The following is a 17,981-nucleotide window of genomic DNA, read 5'->3' as shown; positions in this document are numbered from 1 at the left end:
GGAGCTTCTCTGTGTCTTTACACTAAGCAGGGGCCTCAGAGATGCCACAGGTCACATAGACAGGGCTTTCTCCACAGAAGACTCTGCAATCTCTTTCCCCAGAGGTAAGTCCAGGCCCAAGTGAGCAGCCTGCCAGGACTAGTGACTGCACCCTTGCTGCCTGCCCTGCCCCTGCTTGTGTTCCATGCCTCCCATCCCGGAGCTGCTGGGTGGGGGCCGGAGATCCAGGTCAGGTCTGTGATTTCTGAGTCAGCCTGAGGTGTGCGAATGCGATCAGCAAGGCATAATCTCCATCTAGCCTCTTCTCCCCAGCCCCCCACTGCCCAGGAAAAGGATCTGACAAGCCACAGAAGTAAATAAATAACTTAGAAATAATAAATAGGGGCCAGCTCCCATGAGTGAGTACAGGCCAGTTCCAGCACAGGCGCTTTCAACCAAGCAACTGCAATATATGTCCTTCAAAGGCTGTCCCCAAAGCGCCTGGGCGGGGGCTGATGTCTCAGCCACTGTAGGGTTCATCAGAGGAGGAGTCCCAGGTTCGAGGCCTGGCCAGTGCCAGAGTCTGTGAGAAGTGGGTCCGAAGGGCTCCATAACTGAGGTCTTTGGTGTCTTTTAGGCTGGGATGGCAGGGTGAGGGCTCTGGGGCTGCTAGTCAGTTGTCCCTCCACCTGTCCAGGGATGATGTTCATCACTCGCCGGCAGAGGCCTCTCGGCTCTGAGGCCTCCGTCCCTGGCTGAGGCCGCTGGCTAGTGGGACTCTGCGGGAGAGTCCCAGGCAGGAAGAGCTATCGGTAAGGGTCCAGTCTGCAAAGCCCTGGAGTGAGCCTTCAGCCCAGGCAGCCGCAGGCGGTGGCCGAGAGACGGTCCACGGTTCTCCAGGTGCTATTGACGTCCATGAAGGAGACCGCTTCGTAGCGCGTGGGTCGGCAGCAGGGCTGGCTGATGGGCCGGGAGCCCGGGGGCGGTCGGAGGGCCCCAGCGCCCAGTAGGCTGGCCAGGCTGAGGTCGTGCGGAGAGCGCGCGCGGCGGCAGGAGCCGCTGCAGAAGCGGAAACGCACCAGCTCATCGGAGCGGTGGCCCAGGCCGAGCGCGCGCACTGGCACCAGCTGCGAGCGCAGGCGGCAGCCCCGCGCCCCCGCGGCCCGAGGGCGGCTGCCCGGGCCCCCAGCCCGCGCTGCGCGGCCCCCGCGGGGAGGAGCAGATGGGGGCGCGGGCGGCGGCGGCGCGGGACGAGAAGGCTGCGGCGGCGGCCGCCGGGCTCTTCCACTGCACCAGCGGGCCGTGCGTCCCCCTGGAATGAGACCTAGTCACGCGCGGTGTCCCGGGCTAGCCCCTCCCCGCCCCCTCGCCCTCTCACCTACCCGGCAGGTGGCCGGCGGGGGGCGCCAAGACAGGCGCGGGGCCTTCGCGGGGGGCAGGGCTGGGGGGCGCGGGTCCCAGGGAGGCCTCTGCGACGCTGCTCAGCAGAGCCAGAGCGGCCAGGGTGGGCCACAGGGCAGGCTGCGCGGAGAGACCAAGTGGAGTCTCAGGGAGAAAGAGGGCGCCCAGGTGGGCTTGGGGAGGGAGAACCTCAAGGAGGGGCTGTCCTTGGGCTGAGATCAGGCCGGGGATGGGCTCCTAGCTGTGTGGAGGGGAAGCTCAGGAAGGGCGTAGGTTCCAGTATAATGGGTTTGCTGCCTCTGGGAGCCCAGGGGAGGAATCACCTGCGTGCACCGACCATTCAGAGAAGTCCCGCTCCTCCTCCCATTCACCTGGTCCCTCCCTGACCATTTCCCATCCCACACCTAACCGCTGCGCAAGCCAAGCCCTGCTATCCCTCGCCAGTCAAGCCGCCTTTCCTCAGCACCAGGTAGGAGTCACTGGGAGAAGCACTCACCTGCCGCCTAGGCCAGGGGCAGTGGGACAGTGCGGAGAGGCCTCCAAGTCCAAGTTCCATCTCTATCAACACCAGGAGCGCCCATCAGCCTTTGTTGAGCTGTTCCCCCACCCTCCTCTTGAGGCAGCTTGCAAATTAAGAGATGAGTTATCTTTTGGGAGGCCGTCCTGCCACCCCAGTTTCTCCAGGTGAGGAACAAGGGGCCTGGACAGCTGAACTCAACTCAGCAGAAGTAGCTGCACTGGGAACCTTACTATGTGTTAGGTGCTTTGCAGCTATTCTTTCACAACTCCATGAGGTAAATGGTTTAATCCCCTTTTTCCAGATGAGCAAACAAGGCTCAGAGAAGCTCAGAGGTTGTCTAAGGTTACAAGGTCACACAGCTAGAGGGGAGAGAGGGGTCCTCTTTTCCCAGAACCTTCCTGCTCTGTGCTGTAGGGCTGGAGATGCTGGAAGTGGCTGGAGGGAGTTGTAGCTGGACACACTTGGTCCTACAAAGGCCTTCACCCCAGGCTGCGGGAAAGGAAGCCGAGGCCTGGAGAAGAATGAGAGTGCTAGTTGGTCACTCTAAGAGTTATCTAATGATAGTGAGCTCCAAGCCTCAAGCTGTGCTGCCCACCCAGAGCTGCTTCACCTTGCCCCTCTGTGAACTGTGTTCTGGACCCAGAGCCACCTGAGTTCTCTCCTCTGACCATAGGGGTCCCCCGATGATCACAGAGCCAGGGGATGGTGGGACCCTCGGAAAACATGGGGCCTGGGCCATGGCTTCCTGTGGCCACCAGGGGGCAGAGCCTGCCAAGCCTGCAGATTCCAAGCAGGGTGGGCTCTTCCATCCCCTCAGCTACACTCAGGCCTGAGCCACTCCCAGGAGGGCCAGCTAGGCTTCCATACCAGCCTGGTCTCTGAGAGCTGAGCTACCCTGAGAGCTGGTCTAGGGCTGTCCCCTTCCCAGCCTCCTATGGATCTGGCAGTATAGTCATGCTCCTAGAAGTTTCCGCCTTAAGCCATCGTTCCTGACTCCAGCCAGCCGCTCCTGAGCTCCCACTTCTGGCACTCCCAAACACCCTTTTGGGGCCCCAGAGCCTTCATAAGTCCTCATTAGCCAACCTCCTCTTGGGTCCCAGCTGCCACCCTCATCCCCATCCTCTAGCACACAGAATGCCTGCACACCTGTGGAACAGACCCCCAGGCCTTCCTGGGGTGGTCCTCCAGGTCCTGGTGTGCGACTCTTGGCTAAGTGGAATCAGGGCCTCCGGGCCAGGCCAGTGACTGTTCTCAGTGATGGAGGGAAAGGCAGGCAGGGCAGCCTTAGGAGCCCTCTGCGCTAGGGGGAGCCCAGGAGCAGGTCTCTTGAGGGCAGCTCAGGCCCTGCCTCCTACCTCCTTGTGGTCTAGGGCCATTTGGTTTTCTGGCCCTTGCCTCCCCATCCACCAGCCCGCTACTCACCACGGGGTCCTGCACCGTGTTCTTCTAGGTACCTTTCCGGGGACCAGTGCTGGGCTTTCCCCCGAAGCTCAAACGGCGCATGCCCAGGACTGTGCACCTCGCAGTGCCTCTTTTAGCCAAAAGTGTGGCCTTGGCAGCCAGTCTGCACCCTGTAGCGGCAGCGGGAGCGTCACATTACAGTGGGCCGGCAAGGCCAGCACAGTGCAACAAGCGACAAGAGGGACTGAGGGGCTGGGAGGGGCAGAGAACTGTGCCGAGGGCCCAAGAGAGGGAGGATGCAAGAAAGGAGATCAGGGGGGTGGTCCTGTCCACTCCCCCAGCCCAGGAGCGTCCATCCAGGCCTGGCACCAGAAACAGGCAAGTGGGCTGGCTTACCTCGGGTGTGGGGCTCCAGATCCGGGTGGCAGCGAGGGCTGGGGCCCAAGGGACCTGCTGCTGGCGGAGCCCGCGGGCCTTGTCTGGAGGCCGGGCCCAACTCCATCCCTCAGCAGCCTCATGCCCGCCGCCGCAGCCGTCCGGTGTCAAATTCCAGCCCCGGCGTCACCAGATCCTGGGGTGGGGCTGGGAGCGCCCCTGCCCCGCCCCACCTTTCGGGGCTCACCTGGCTGCTCCACCCGTCGGATCCAGTCCCCCCTAGCTTGGGTAGGTCCCCCGAGGTTGGGAGGGGGGTAGATGCTAGGAGGGGCCCCTCGGATATGGAGAGTAGAGAACTCGAGCGGTGGAGAGGCACGGAAACTGGGAGTTGAGTTTGTAGACACGCGAAGTAGAGAGCCGGGAGGCCGGGCCGAGGGCGGGAGAAAGTGAGTGAGGGCGGGGAGCAAGAGGAAGGCCGGTCCCTGCGTGGGGCGGCTGACTGCTGGTGCGTGCAGATTTGGGGGTCCTGGCTGTCTGCCCTGCAGCAACTGCTCTCTGCTCCACCCGATTCTTCTCTCAGCGGCCAGTTCACCTGCCTCGTTGGGTTGCTAAGCCTCTGCGCAGAAGCTTTCAGGGTCTGACTCTGCTCTAGTCTCCGCACAGCTCACCTCCTGTGCTGCTTAGGGCTTGGAGTATGGACACTCTTGCAAACACGGGGGTCACTGGGGCACAGCAAGGGCAGTGTTGGCAGAAGTGGGTACTGAGGGCTGAAGGCGGGGGTCACAGAGGAGGAACATCTGAGCTGAGGCTTGAAGTAGGTAGCTGGAGGGCAGCATTTCAGATGCCTAATTATGGCAATTTGGCAAGTGGGGTGAGGGCTGGGTGAGTAACATGGATGGAAAGATCCTAACACTGGGGACCATGGGAGGGTTTTGAGCAGAATGGTGTGATCAGATAGATATTTTTGTGGATGACTGGCTGTAGTAAAGAGGATGGGGTTGGAGAGAAAGGTGGAGGCTGCTGCAGAGAGGATGAGGTCTGATGCAGGGCGTGAGGGAAGCGTGGGGCTGCCAGGCCCCAATCTGGAACACGCAATTTTGAAAATTTGTTGGTGCCTGACTGGATAGGGTGAGGAGGTAGGTAGGCCCTGCAAAAGTGTGCCTTTGGCGGGGTGACTTGGGGGAGGGGTACATCCCGGTTCCTGGGAGGAAAGGCAGGGGCTCATGAGTTCAGTGTTGGACATGTTGAGTTGGAAGGGCCTGTGGATTATCCAAGTGGAAATGTTCAGGAAGCAGGTGAATTTGTAACTTGGAGGGAAGCACAGAGAGCTGCGCTGTCAAAGATAATTTGGGAATTGCCAACCAACTGGCAATTGGAAGCTGTGGGCAGGGATGAGAGTACTGGGGATGAGTGTGGACCGGCTGTACCCTGGCTATGCTTCAGAACTACTGAGGACCTTTAAAACCTACCCACATCCGGGCCTCAACCTAGACTGGAATCAGACTTTCCGGGTGGACATGTGCAATTTTCAGATTGCACAGGTGATTCTGGTGCATGGCCAGGGCTCAGAACCATAGCTTGTTTGAAAGTAGTTTCCTGCAGTGGTGAGGACTAGAAGTCAGACCACAGAGAACTGCTGCTGGAGTTGGTGGGGCTGCTGCAGGCGTGCCAGGAGCCCCCTGGGATAGGAGGCCAAGCAGGGAGAAATCTGCTCTGTCACCTCCCACAACTGGCTGCTCAGTTGGGGCACCTGCCTTGGGGCTTTTTCAGCCAGCGATACCTCTTATGGGCATTCAGCCTATGCCCTGTGCAACTCCATGGGGCACCATCCAGGCAGGAACATGTGCATGGTAGTGACCTTATTTCCAGTAGAATATGGAGGAGGTTTCTGGGTTGACCTGTCCCTCACTCAGGGCCTCCCTTACCCCCTGCTTCTGCCTAAGGCCAGCCACAGTGGGAAGGAGCATGTGGGAGGCTGCTGGTCCTTGGGATGGCCAGGACTGCAGCCTTAGGGCTCACCAGTGGGAGGGCAATCCAGGGCTGCCTGGACTCTTAGATTGGGGTGGGCGAGAGAGAGGTGCAGGGGCCGGCTACCCCACCTACTGCCTGCCAGTGGCAGTGTGATAGGAAACTCACTTCATGGCCTCAAGTGCAGGCGACAGTCTGGTCTGTCCATTCTCAGGCCTGCCTGGGGATGCTGGGGAAGAGAGGGATCAGACTCTAGGACTCTTAAGAAGGCGAGGTGACATCTTTTCTAAAGTATGACAGAGGATGCCTAGAGGGGAGCTGAAGGGAGAGGGTGTGCCTCTGTGCTAATGATGGGGGGTGGGGCATGTCCCTCCCAGAGGGCCGGGGTGTTGGTAGTAGGGTAGGTCTGTGGGCCTCTGCTTCCTGCAGGGGCTCAGCAGTACATCTTTCCTGTGCTTGCAGGAATATCTGCCCTTCCAGAGGTGGGGCTGTGGCAACCCCAAGGCAATGTCCTAGGACTCCAGTCCTGTGCCTCTGTCTCCTCTAAGAGTGTGCCCTGAAACCTCTGGTCTCAAAGCAAAGAGGATACAGGAGATGCCCAGAGGCCTCTGGATGGCTACGTAGGTCCTGCACTGACACAAGAAGTGAAAGGGGCCCAGGACTGTGTGGACTGAAGAGAGGGCCCGAGGTTTTGACGTAGTTGCTGAGGCTTTAGGTTCCTGTTTCTTCCAGAAAGTCAGAGAAGGCAAAAAGAGACCAGGCTCGGGGAAGAGCTTTATTGCTTCCATGGGGGTGGCCTGGGACGGCTGCCACAGCTTAGGTAAGGTCCTTGGGCCTCACTTCCCTCTGGTCCAGGCTAAAGGCAGAACCCAACCACCTGGCAGTCTTGTTGCTGAAACCTAGACCATGTGGCAAGTTGGTGAGTCCAGGCCTGCGGTAGTCCTGCGGATCAGCCTCGGCTGTGGAGGGGAGCTCTTCCCAGCAGGCCGAGCCAGGCGTCACCCTCCTGAGCTTTAAAGTTCTGCTGTAGCCCTGGGGTGGTCTTGTTGGCTCCAAAGGGACGGCTCCAGGGTTTCCCTATGGGACAGCTAGGGCTGGTGAGTGGGAATACCCCATCTTCTCCCCCAAGAAAGGCCAAACAGTGTCATGAGCTGGAGGGGGCTGGCTTGAGATCCTGCCCACCACCCTGTAGCCCCAGAGCAAGGTACAGGCTGGTCATGGCACTCCTGCCCCACAGGGAGCTAACTGGTAACACTGCCTGATGGGCCCTCTAGTGGGCCTCTTCCTGCATGGCAAGTGGACCCAACTTGAGATCTCCAACCTTATTTAAAAATAAATTATCCCTACCCTCCCCCCTACCCAAATTCACAAAATGATAATACACCAAACACTGATTGGAGAAGTGATTCTGGCAGCAGCCTTGCTGCCCAGTGTCCCCCTGCCTGCATGCTGGGTCTGCTGGGCACAGCCAGGAGCCTGCTGGCCGTCTGGCATCAAGGACCCATGCTGAATGGGGCTGAGTGCTGGTCTCTGAGACTGGCTGCTGAGCAGGCACAGCTCCGGCTGCTCCACCAAGGCCTTGCTGCCCCTGGGGCCCTTAGCACTGTCCTTCTCTGTGTCTGAAGACCCCTGTGTAGGTGGTGCTGGCTGCTGCTGCTCCTGGTGGTGCCTGGGCCTCTATGGCCGTGTGCTGGACCCACTCAGATGCCACTGCTTAGATCAGTGATGACGCGAGCTTTCACCAGCTTCCGCAGAAACTCTTTCTCTCGCTGGATATTGTGCGTCCAGGACTGAAAGGAGAGATGAAGTGATCAGTTGGGCCTTTGCTCAAACCTTTACTGCCCCTTCTGGGGCTCGGTGCCCTCTTCCAGTCACCACTCTCCAATGCTCTGTGACTGTGGAAATCTGAAGGCGGATACTGGTAATCAGTTGTATCTACAAGGTCATGATGACCCTGCTCTAGGAGTGCCACAGCTCATCCTCCTCCCTTCCCAAGGCAGGGAAAAAAGAACCTTCATACCCCTTTCCTTGTCCCAGGAAAACCGTTAGGCTTCCCAACCTCCCTCCTCAGTGCTGGCGGAAGGACCTCGTTCCCACAGACTTCAAGCCACTTCTTGTCAGGAAGCACCTAGGTTATAGACACCCTGCGGGCAGGCAGTGTGAGTCACTGAAGTCCAATAGCAAGGGGTGGCTGAGTCACTCGCTGGCCTGATGCAATCTACTCTCCAGGCCTGGGGTGGCGGATGAAATCCTGCCTCCCAGATCAGAGGAGCCATGGGGCCTGCAGAGAGATGGCGAATCTTTTTTAGAAAATTAAAAATAGGCCGGGCGCGGTGGCTCACGCCTGTAATCCCAGCACTTTGGGAGGTTGAGATGGGCGGATCACGAGGTCAGGAGTTCAAACCAGCCTGACCAACATGGTGAAACCCCGTCTCTACTAAAAATACAAAAATTAGCCAGGCGTGATGGTAGCGCCTGTAATCCCAGCTGCTCAGGAGGCTGAGGCAGGACAATCGCTTGAACCCGGGAAGCAGATGTTGCAGTCAGCTGAGATCGCGCCACTGCACTCCAGCCTGGGCAACAGAGAGAGATTCTGTCTCAAAAAAATAAATAATAATAATAATTAAAAATAATTTTTAATTGAAAGAATAATTGTATATATTTTGGGGGAAGAATGTGATGTTTTGATAGATGTATACATTGTGGAATAATTAAATCAAGCCAACCTCACCTACTTACTAATTTTTTATGGTGAGCACATTTGACTATAGTTAATAATAATGTCACATATTTCAAAATTACTAGAAGAGGCTTCTGGGGAAGACTGTACCCAGGATAGGGTCCTTTCCTAACCCCAGGACTCTCACCAGAAAACTTTGATGAAAAAGGCTTGATTGAATGAATGGATGAATGACAACAGCCTTATCAGAGTTTGTCCCCAAGTGACCTCTCTGTTGCGTTTGTCAGCACTGAGCTTCACCATAACTGTTTATTATTTATTTATTTATTTATTTTTTGAGACAGAGTTTCACTCTTGTTGCCCAGGCTGGAGTGCAGCAGCGTGATCTCAGCTCACTGCAACCTCTGCCTCCCAGGTTCAAGCGATTCTCCTGCCTCAGCCACCTAAGTAGCTGGGACTACAGGTGTGTGCCACCACACCCAGCTAATTTTGTATTTTTAGTAGAGATGGGGGTTTCACCATGTTGGTCAGCCACTATTTACTGGTGCTGAGAAGTGACCTGGATGCAGTGCCCTGTGCCTGTAGTCCCAACTACTTGGGAGGCTGAGACAGGAGGATCATTTGAGTTTAGTCCACCTGAGCAACATATCCAGACCCCATCTTTTGAAAAATAATAAATGAATTAAAAAAAAATAACTTATGGCTCTGTCTAGCCCTTATTCTGATCCAGTCAACCCTCTCCACCTTCCAAATCTTTTACACCTGAAACTCAGGCAGTCATCAGCCCAATTCCCACAGTCATCAGCCCAATTCCCAGTATTCCTCTTCTCAGCATTCCCTTCAACCTCTTGTGCTAACCACAAACCCAGCTGCCCTGAACGACAGTGCCCCCAGACTCCCTCTCCAGTGCTGACTGTTTCTTCCCTCACATTCCACAGTCCACAGCCTCTAAAGGCAGGGTCTTCCTTATACCCCATTGTCCCTCCAGACTCCCTAAAGCCCTCCAGCCCCTTCAAGGCTCCTGTCATCATACTCTGCCATCTGCACTTGCCCCTCCTCATTGCGGATCCCTGGGTGACTCATCCCCATTCTTTGACGACGTAAACATCTGGCTCACTGTCTCTCTTTGAGGGCAGGGACTGTTAGGCACAGAGTAGGTGCCTCAATATTTGTTGAATGAAATCAGGTTTTACAGGGAAAACAGAGGCTTGGAGGAATGGCAGGGCCAGGATTCAAGCAGACATGGACACTCGTTTGCCTCTTTACTTCTCCCTCGTCCTCATCACTCCCCTGGAGAAGTAGTAACCAATTTGATGGGTCAGGGTCAACAGCACCCACTAGGAGTCACTGAGGGCTAAAGGTCAGCAGAGGACTGGATATTTGATGATATTAAGGAATTACTGTTCATGTTTTTAGGTGTAATAATTTAAAAAATAGTCCTTATCTTTTAGAGAAAATGAATGAAGTTTTTTGTTTTGTTTTGGTTTTTGTTTTTGAGATGGGAGTTTCACTCTTGTTGCCCAGGCTGGAGTGCAGTGGTATGATCTCGGCTCACTGAAACCTCCGCCTCCCAGGTTCAAGCAATTCTCTTCCCTCAGCCTCCCAAGTAGCCGATATTATGGGCACCCGCCACCACTGGCTAATTTGTATTTTTAGTAGAGACGGGGTTTCACCATATTGGGCAGGCTAGTCTCGAACTCTTGACCTCAGGTGATCCACCCGCGTCAGCCTCCCAAAGTGCTGAGATTACCAGCGTTGAGCCACCGCGCCCAGCCTGAATGAAGTATTCATGGTTGGAGGGATACATGGTATCTGAGACTTGTTTGAATCAGTGGAGTAGGAGCATGAGACAAAGAAGAGATGGAACAATGTTGGCCGCCTGTGATGCCTGTGGAAGGTGGGGGGCAGGAACATAGCAATTCATATTATCCTCTGTACTTGTAATATGCTTGACAAGTTCCATTATAAAAAAGTAAACAAGAAACTCAGCCCTGGGTGTAGCTCTCTTGGATCCGGCAATGCCACCTCTCTGGTGCTCTTTTCGTAATTCTGCTGTCTATGCAGACAACTTCCGAGTTCCCCTGAGCTCTGAACTGGCTGTGGCTGGTGGAGGATTCTGGTCATCCTGGGGTCTCCAGCCTTACCAGGGCCCTTGATTCTGAGTATGGATGCCCATCCCATGTCACAGTCCACACTCTCAGAAGCTTTTTTTTTTTTTTTTTTTTTGAGATGGAGTTTCACTCTTGTCGCCCAGGCTGGAGTGCAATGGTGCGATCTTGGCTCACTGCAACCTCTGCCTCCTGAGTTCAAGTGATTCTCCTGCCCCAGCCTCCCGAGTAGCTGGGATTACAGGCATGCGCCACCATACTCGGCTAATTTTGTATTTTTAGTAGAAACGAGGTTTCTCCATGTTGTTCAGGCTGGTCTTGAACTCCCGACCTCAGGTGATCCGCCCGTGTTGGCCTCCCAAAGTGCTGGGATTACAGGCATGAGCCACCACACCCAGCCAGAAGCTCTTTTTCTTTGGCTCCTCTTTTTCTTTGGCTCCTCACCCAACCATTAAGTATCCATGTTCAAGGGTCCTGCCAGGATGAGCTGCGCTTCTCACTCTCTGTTCTCTCTCTGGGAAATCTCATCCTTATATCTGAAGAAGCAGCTGTGCTCACAACTCATAGATCTATACTTCCAGTCTGGACTTCTCTGCTGTGTGACAGATTCCTGTATGAAGCCATGTCATCCTCTAGCTACTGCCCAGTCTCTCCTCCCTTCTCTTCCAAGTGTCCTGAGAGATCCCTTACCACGAGCAACATCTGTGGTCTCTAACCACAGATGGTAGGTGCCATCTACTCACTGTTCACTACTGCAATCTGGCTTCCACTCCAGTACTCCTTTGAAATGGTTCTCACCACAGTCAGCAGTAACTCCTAACAGCTACATCCGACGGCCACCTCTCAGCCCTCCTCTTACTGGCTTTCCCAGCACCACATTGTAGATGCTCTTCCTGGAACACTGCTCCTTTGGCCTCCACGATGTGGCACCTTCCCGCTTCCTCTGTCTCCTTTATGAATTCCCTTGACATCCCTTCCATATACCCGGCATTCAATCCTTGGTCCATGTGTCTCCACATCCCACACACTCCTGCTGGGCCTGCAGAGTGAGCTGACCAAGGCAAGTGCAGGTGAAGCGAGGGGAAGCCAAGGTGTTGAATGGCCCATGGGAGACACCCCAGGTAACAGAGGGATTCTAAACCCAGGCACCAACATTCTCAGTGAATCCTCTTCCGGGGATTGGTAAATAACAGTGGCAAGTAGAGGTAAAATAGTAATCATAATGGCTAAGATTTCTGAGTGCTTACTATGTGCCAAGTCTTTTTTACACATGATCACATCCGGTCCTTTCCAAACCCTAGGAGGTAGGTGCTGTTATCATCCCTTTCATAGATAAGGAAATGAAGATCTAACGTCAGCCCCTGAACCAAGGTCCTGAAGTCATCTTTTTTGATTTGAGAAGCTATACTCTTTTTCTTTTTCTTTCTTTCTTTTTTTTTTTTTTTTTTGAGACACAGTCTTGTTCTGTCACCCAGGCTAGACTGCAGTGGAGCAATCTTGGCTCACTGTAACCTCCACTTGAGCCTTCCTGGGCTCAAGCAATTCTCCTGCTTCAGCCTCTGGAGTAGCTGGGATTACAGGCATGCACCACCACGCCTGGCTAATTTGTGTATTTTTAGCAGAGACGCGGTTTCGCCATGTTAGCCAGGCTGGTCTCGAACTCCTGACCTCAGGTGATCCACCCGCCTCAGCTTCCCAAAGTGCTGGGATTACAGTCATGAGCTACTGCACCCAGCCAAGAAGCTACACTCTTTTTTGTATTTTTAGTAGAGACAAGGTTTCACCGCATTAGCCAGGATGGTCTCAACCTCCTGATCTCATGATCTACCCGTGTAGGCCTCCCAAAGTGCTGGGATTACAGGTGTGAGCCACCGCGCCCGGCCGAAGCTACACTCTTAAGCACTCTGCATGGAGTGTGGTGCAACAGATGCTGGGAGCCTCACAGCCAGTGAGGTTTTACATGTAATGGAGGGACAACAGAGATATGGCAGGTGGAAGCAAATGAAAAGATTCCATCAGAGAGGGCTGCAGGGAAGGCAGTGTCTTACCTCATTCCTACACCAAGGCAATCCCTAGGTCCTACTGAGTTAAAATCCTATTTCTTGCCTCTGTCTCATCGCCTTATACTTCCAGCCTGGACCTCCGGCCTCTGACTAATCGCCTTAGCCAAAGATCTGGATCATCGCCTTTCTCATCACCTCTCTCCTTATTGTCTCAGCCAAAGATCTGGTTCAGGAGTCACCATCTCTTGCCCAAAGTGCAGCAACTCCCAACTAGGTTCTGTCCTGCCTTGCCCCCTCTCCGTCATTCTGCAGCCACAGTGATCCACTACATGCTAATGTAAGGCCTCAGACTCACCCATGGCTCCCTACCACCTTCTAAAAAAAGTGCAAACTCCTTCCATGGCATAGAAAGCCCATTACGATTTGGCCATTGCCCATGTCTATGGCTCTCACCCTCTGCATACAACTTTACATAAAGTTTACATAAAAGGCATTTGTAAAAGACCAAAGATATAAGTAAACATAGAAGCCAGGAGGCTGATAAAAGCTGTGAGTGCAATCTGAAGTGGGTGGGGACAAAGCAGCAAGAAGGCACGTGAGGCATGGCAGGGATGGAAGACTTTTGGGGCCATGGTGATGGTGAGGCAGTTCTAGAACGTCCCAGACCCAGAATGAGCTTCTCGCTCCTGAACCATATCCCAGACAGCAGGAGGCCCAGGTGGAAGGCTGTTTCTAGCTTCCTATGGGATTTCCAAGTGCCTTGTATATCCTGGAAATAACTCCCAATCACTTGAGGTAGTTGGACTAAACCTGCTGTAGAGTGAATGTTTATGTCCTCCCCACGAATTCATATTCTGAAACCTAACCCCCAATGTAATGGAATTTGGAGGTGGGGGCCTTTGGGGAGGTGATCAGGTCATGAGGGCAGAGTTCTCATGAATGGGATTAGTGCCCTTATAAGACTCAGGGCCAGGCGCAGTGACTCATGCCTGTAATCCCAGCACTTTGAGAGGCCAAGGCAGGAGGATTGCTTGAGGCCAGGAGTTCAAGACCAGCTTGGGCAACATAGCAAGACCTCATCTCTATAAAAAATAAAAAAAATTAGCCAGATGTGATGGCACACACCTGCAGTCTGCTACTAAGGGGGCTGAGGTGGGAGGATCACTTGAGCCCAGGGGCTTGTGGCTGCAGTGAGCTATGATCACACCACTGCACTCCAGCTCGGGCAACAGAGTGAAACCCTGTCTCAAAAAGAAAAGAGAGAGACTCAGGAGAGCTGCCTTGCCTCTTCCATCATGCAAGGAAAGCGAGAAGACAGCTGTCTATGAACCACCTCTCTGGTGGGTCCTGACCAGATACTGAATCTTCCCGCACCTTCATCTTGCACTTCCCAGCCTCCAGGACTGTGGGAAATGAATGTCTGTTGTTTAAAAGCCACCCAGACTATGGTATTCTGTTATAGCAGTCTGAAGGGGCTAAGAACCAAAAAAGTCTGATACAATATAGATGGTACCTGAAGACATGGACAGGGATGTAAATCTCCCAGAGAACGTGCAGAGTGAGAAGAGAAGGCTGTCTGAGATGGAGTCTTGGCTAGTGCTTTTTTTTTTTTTTTTTGAGACAGGGTCTGTCACCCAGACTGGAGTGCAGTGGCGCAATCATGGCTCACTGCAGCTTTGACTTCCTGGGCTTAAGTGATCATCCCACCTCAGTCTCCCAAGTAGCAGGGACTACATGCGCACACCAGCACTCCCAGACAACTTTTCCTTTCTTTTTTTTTTTTTTTTTTTGAGACGGAGTCTTGCTCTGTGCCCCAGGCTGGAGGGCAGTGGCGCGATCTCGGCTCACTGCAAGCTCCGCCCCCCGGGTTCACGCCATTCTCCTGCCTCAGCCTCCTGAGTAGCTGGGACTACAGGCGCCCACCACCTCGCCCCGGCTAATTTTCTTGTACTTTTAGTAGAGACGGGGTTTCACCGTGTTAGCCAGGATGGTCTCGATCTCCTGACCTCGTGATCCGCCCGTCTCGGCCTCCCAAAGTGCTGGGATTACAGTTGAGCCACCGGGCGGCGCCCGGCCTCTTTTTTTTTTTTTTTTTTTGAGACAGAGTCACGCTCTGTCACCAGGCTAGAGTGCAGTGGCACAATCTCGGCTCACTGCAAGCTCCGCCTCCTGGGTTCAGGCCATTCTCCTGCCTCAGCCGGGATTACAGGAGCCCACCACCACACCTGGCTAACTTTTTGTATTTTTAGTAGAGATGGAGTTTCACCGCGTTAGGCAGGATGGTCTCCATCCTTTGACCTCGTGATTTGCCCACCTCGGCCTCCCAAAGTGCTGGGATTACAGGCGTGAGCCACTGCGCCCGAACTTTTTTTATTTTTATTTTTTTAAGACAGTCTTGCTCTGTTACCCAGGCTGGAGTGCAGTGGTACGATCTCGGCTCACTGCAATCTCCGCCTCCCAAGTTCAAGCAATTCTCCTGTCTCAGTCTCCCAAGTAGCTGGGAATACAGTTGTCCGCCACCACGTCTGGCTAATTTTTGTATTTTTAGTACAGATGGAGCTTCACCATATTGGCCAGGCTGGTCTCAAACTCCTGACCTTAGGTGATCCACCTGCCTCGGCCTCTCAAAGTGCTGGGATTACAGGCATGAGCCACCGTGCCCTGCCTCCTATTTTTCTTTCTCGAGACAGTCTCATTTTGTTGCCCAGGCTGGAGTGCAGTGGTGTGATCTCAGCTCACTGTAACCTCGGCCTCCTGGGTTCAAGCGATTCTTCTGCCTCAGCCTCCTGAGTTGATGGGATTACAGGCGCCCACCATTATGCCCGGCTAATTTTTGTATTTTTAGTAGAGACAGGGTTTCCCCATATTGGCCAGGCTTGTCTTGAACTCCTGACCTCGGGTGATCCGCCCACCTTGGCCTCCCAAAGTGCTGGTATTACCGGCGTGTGCCACCGTGCCCACCCAATTTTTCCTATTTTTAGTAGAGGTGGGGTTTCACCATGTTGCCCAGGCTGTTCTGAAACTCCTGGGCTCAAGCAATACCCCTGTCTTGGCCTCCCAAAGTTCTGGGATTATGGGCATGAGCCACTGTGCCCAGCCATGATGAATTTTAAGGCGTAGATCAGAATCGATGATGCTGAGAAAGAGAATGTGCGAGAATGGTGAGTGAAATAAGAGGAACATTGGAAATTACTGACTCAGAAGTTCAAAGAGGAAGGAGTGGCCGACACAAAAAGTGTTTCTGAGAGATCAGGAAAGATGATGATGTGTCCACTGGAATTGGCCACCTTGAGGTGGTAACCTTGGTGGGAGCTGGGTCAGGTGTGAGGGGAGCCAGGCTGCGAGGGCTGAAGGGCCAAATGGGAGTGCAGTGCAGAGTCCCCTCTGTGGCTTCAGTTTCTTCACTGGAGGAGGGAGGAGCTTTTGGGGCATGGAAGGCTCTGGAATAGTGGAGGGGGATGATGGAGGATAGGTAAGAAGACTGATAAGCAGGAATGAGGGCTGAGACCAGAGCCCCCAGACTTACAGAAATAGGAATCTGCACAGATGGGAGGTTCCCTCCAACAACCTCCCATCACCCAGATGTAGCAGCAGAGAAGCTGTTGAAGCGCTGGCCCAAGATTTCCAGGTTTCAGGCTGGGATCAGTGGAAGGCTGGTGGCCAAAGCGGAAGTGTGGCAAGAGAGTTCAGATTTTTCACATGGGGTCTTGGCTAGGGAGGGAGAAATGCCAGAAGAGGCTGGCTGACAGGCTGGAGACCTGTAATGTCCCCTATATACAGATGCTTGGGAAGCAATTCTGGGTATGAAGAGCTTTAGTGCTTAGCTGTGGGGAAGGGTGGAAGAGATATGGAGAAGTCCTGAGACCCAGAGGCAGTGTTTAGTTGTGGGTTTTTTGAAGGGCAATGGCGTCCTCTGGGGGAAGGCAGGAACTGCAGTAGAGAGGATGGCTGAGCTGGTGCTAGACTAGTGTTCCTGGCCGGGGAATGCAGCGAGGAGGAGGGACGTACAGGACCAGGGCAGGGAGAGTCCCCTGGAAGGAAAGTGCAGGGAGAAGGCCCTGGGTTCAGTGGGAGGCTGTGGAGAGGGCACATAGGATCCTTGGTGTCAGGACCTTCTGGGGAGTTCTGGGCAGCCAGACCAGCCACTGGCTCCTCCCTTTACTACTCATTTATGCACCTGCCCCTCATCCCCACCCAGGGATTGCCCCCACACCCAGCCCCGAACCTCTTTGATGGCTGCCATGCGAACGGTCTCATAGTAGTGCAGGGGTGCGTTGGGTGTGCTCATGTCATAGCCAAATCCTGCAACTGCCACCTCGTCACAGCCGTGTAGTGCCATGGTCACTGCCACACTGCCAAGGGTAGGGATGTTCTGGAAGATGGGGGCAGGGGGGAGAGAAGGCGTGCAGAGTTCAGCTGGAGGGCTGGGACAGCTGAGACTTCAGCCAGGCTCCCTAGAGCTAGCTTCCACGCCCAAGGACTGAGCCCTCTTCCCCAGAAAGCTATTTTGCAGAAGCACTGCCCCACCCACCACCCACCCTTCCTTCCAAGGCACTTCTGACCCAGCTCTCTTCCTCCCTCTCCCGGGGCCCAGATTTCTCACCCCCCGGCCCATGAGGCCATTGTTGAAGGGCAGGCCAATGAGGGTGAAGGCAGCCTCCTGGATGAAATATGGGTTGAGGATTCGAATCTCAGGGGGCTCCTTGGGCACTCGAGTGGCCACAGATTTCCAGAAGCCATCCGATGCACTCTGTGGACACAGCAAAAGCGGGCCTGAACGAGGCACACAGCTAGGGATGAGCCTAGGGGAGTGGCAGGGACCCCCAAGTAGGGACAGTGAGGCGGGAGCACAAGGCGTTTAACGGGGAACCCAGGGCCTGTGGTGTAGGGAGCCCATCTGTGTTGGGGGAAATGGGGTGTGTGACAGGGACAAGGGGAATGATGGTGAAGAGAGTGTGTGGTGGTGCTCCAGTGTGTAACAGAGGAGGATACGAAGGGGCTTGTGGGGCAGGCACAGGATGTGGGATGCTGTGGGTGTGCTGCTGTGGCCTGAGGGGGATCCTGGGCCAATGAGAAGACCCAGCAGCGCCGCTGCCCTGACTCCCTATCTGCAGCAGCTGAGGGACTGGGAGGAGCCTGCCCTCTCTCCTGTCTGCCCTCCTGTGCTCCCACTTCCCTTGCTGCTGTCTCTCCTGGCTCTCTCCATCGACTGTTCTAGAGTGGACCTGAAAAAATGGAGACAGAGCGTGAGCAAGCAGAGCACAGCAGACCAACACTGCTGCTGACTAGAGTCGGGTGACTGGGCAACAAGCTCTCCAAGCCTGTTTCTTTAACCATAAAACGGGATCATTCTTACCTGAGGATCTCTGCACTGTACTAGAAAGGCATCACCTCTGAAATCCGACATCCCAGTGTCCATTCTGGGGCACAGCTTCCCCTCCTTCCAAGTCTCTCTCTTCCTCCCTCTCCACGACACAGAGGCCTTTAGCTCCCCAGCCCTGACTTACTGTTCAGTGCGTCCACCCCTCCTTGTCTGGACCCTGAAG

General features: G+C 54.6%; 2 protein-coding genes across 5 annotated transcripts in view; both read right to left on the bottom strand.

Moving 5' to 3' along the window:
* Window positions 1-352: 352 nt before the first annotated feature.
* On the bottom strand, window positions 353-4,264 carry ARTN (artemin). Of its 4 annotated transcripts, none has more exons than XM_025404573.1 (5): window positions 3,698-4,264; window positions 3,323-3,471; window positions 1,877-2,003; window positions 1,362-1,524; window positions 353-1,291 (listed from the first exon to the last, which is right to left on the bottom strand). In XM_025404573.1, exons 3-5 carry the CDS (start codon window positions 1,934-1,936, stop codon window positions 828-830), a joined length of 687 nt encoding a protein of 228 aa, XP_025260358.1. In that variant the 5' UTR covers window positions 1,937-2,003; window positions 3,323-3,471; window positions 3,698-4,264; the 3' UTR covers window positions 353-827. The 4 variants fall into 4 exon arrangements, with proteins under 4 accessions (XP_025260358.1, XP_025260382.1, XP_025260365.1 ...); XM_025404597.1 differs by having other exon boundaries at window positions 1,362-1,500; XM_025404580.1 differs by lacking the exon at window positions 3,323-3,471.
* A 2,145-nt stretch (window positions 4,265-6,409) lies between these two features.
* Window positions 6,410-17,981, bottom strand: part of ST3GAL3 (ST3 beta-galactoside alpha-2,3-sialyltransferase 3) — a 234,131-nt gene continuing 222,559 nt past the window's right edge. Inside the window, 5 exon segments of the mRNA XM_025384323.1 lie at window positions 6,410-7,434; window positions 15,962-16,116; window positions 16,118-16,146; window positions 16,661-16,807; window positions 17,039-17,185. Of these exon segments, the coding sequence (XP_025240108.1) occupies window positions 7,364-7,434; window positions 15,962-16,116; window positions 16,118-16,146; window positions 16,661-16,807; window positions 17,039-17,185 (549 nt within the window). The 3' untranslated portion in view covers window positions 6,410-7,363.

Source organism: Theropithecus gelada, chromosome 1, assembly GCF_003255815.1.
Source record: "Theropithecus gelada isolate Dixy chromosome 1, Tgel_1.0, whole genome shotgun sequence".
NCBI classification, from domain to species: Eukaryota; Metazoa; Chordata; class Mammalia; order Primates; family Cercopithecidae; genus Theropithecus; species Theropithecus gelada.
The sequence above is the reverse complement of the archived record's forward strand: the minus strand, read 5'-3'. Positions and strand labels throughout refer to the sequence as shown.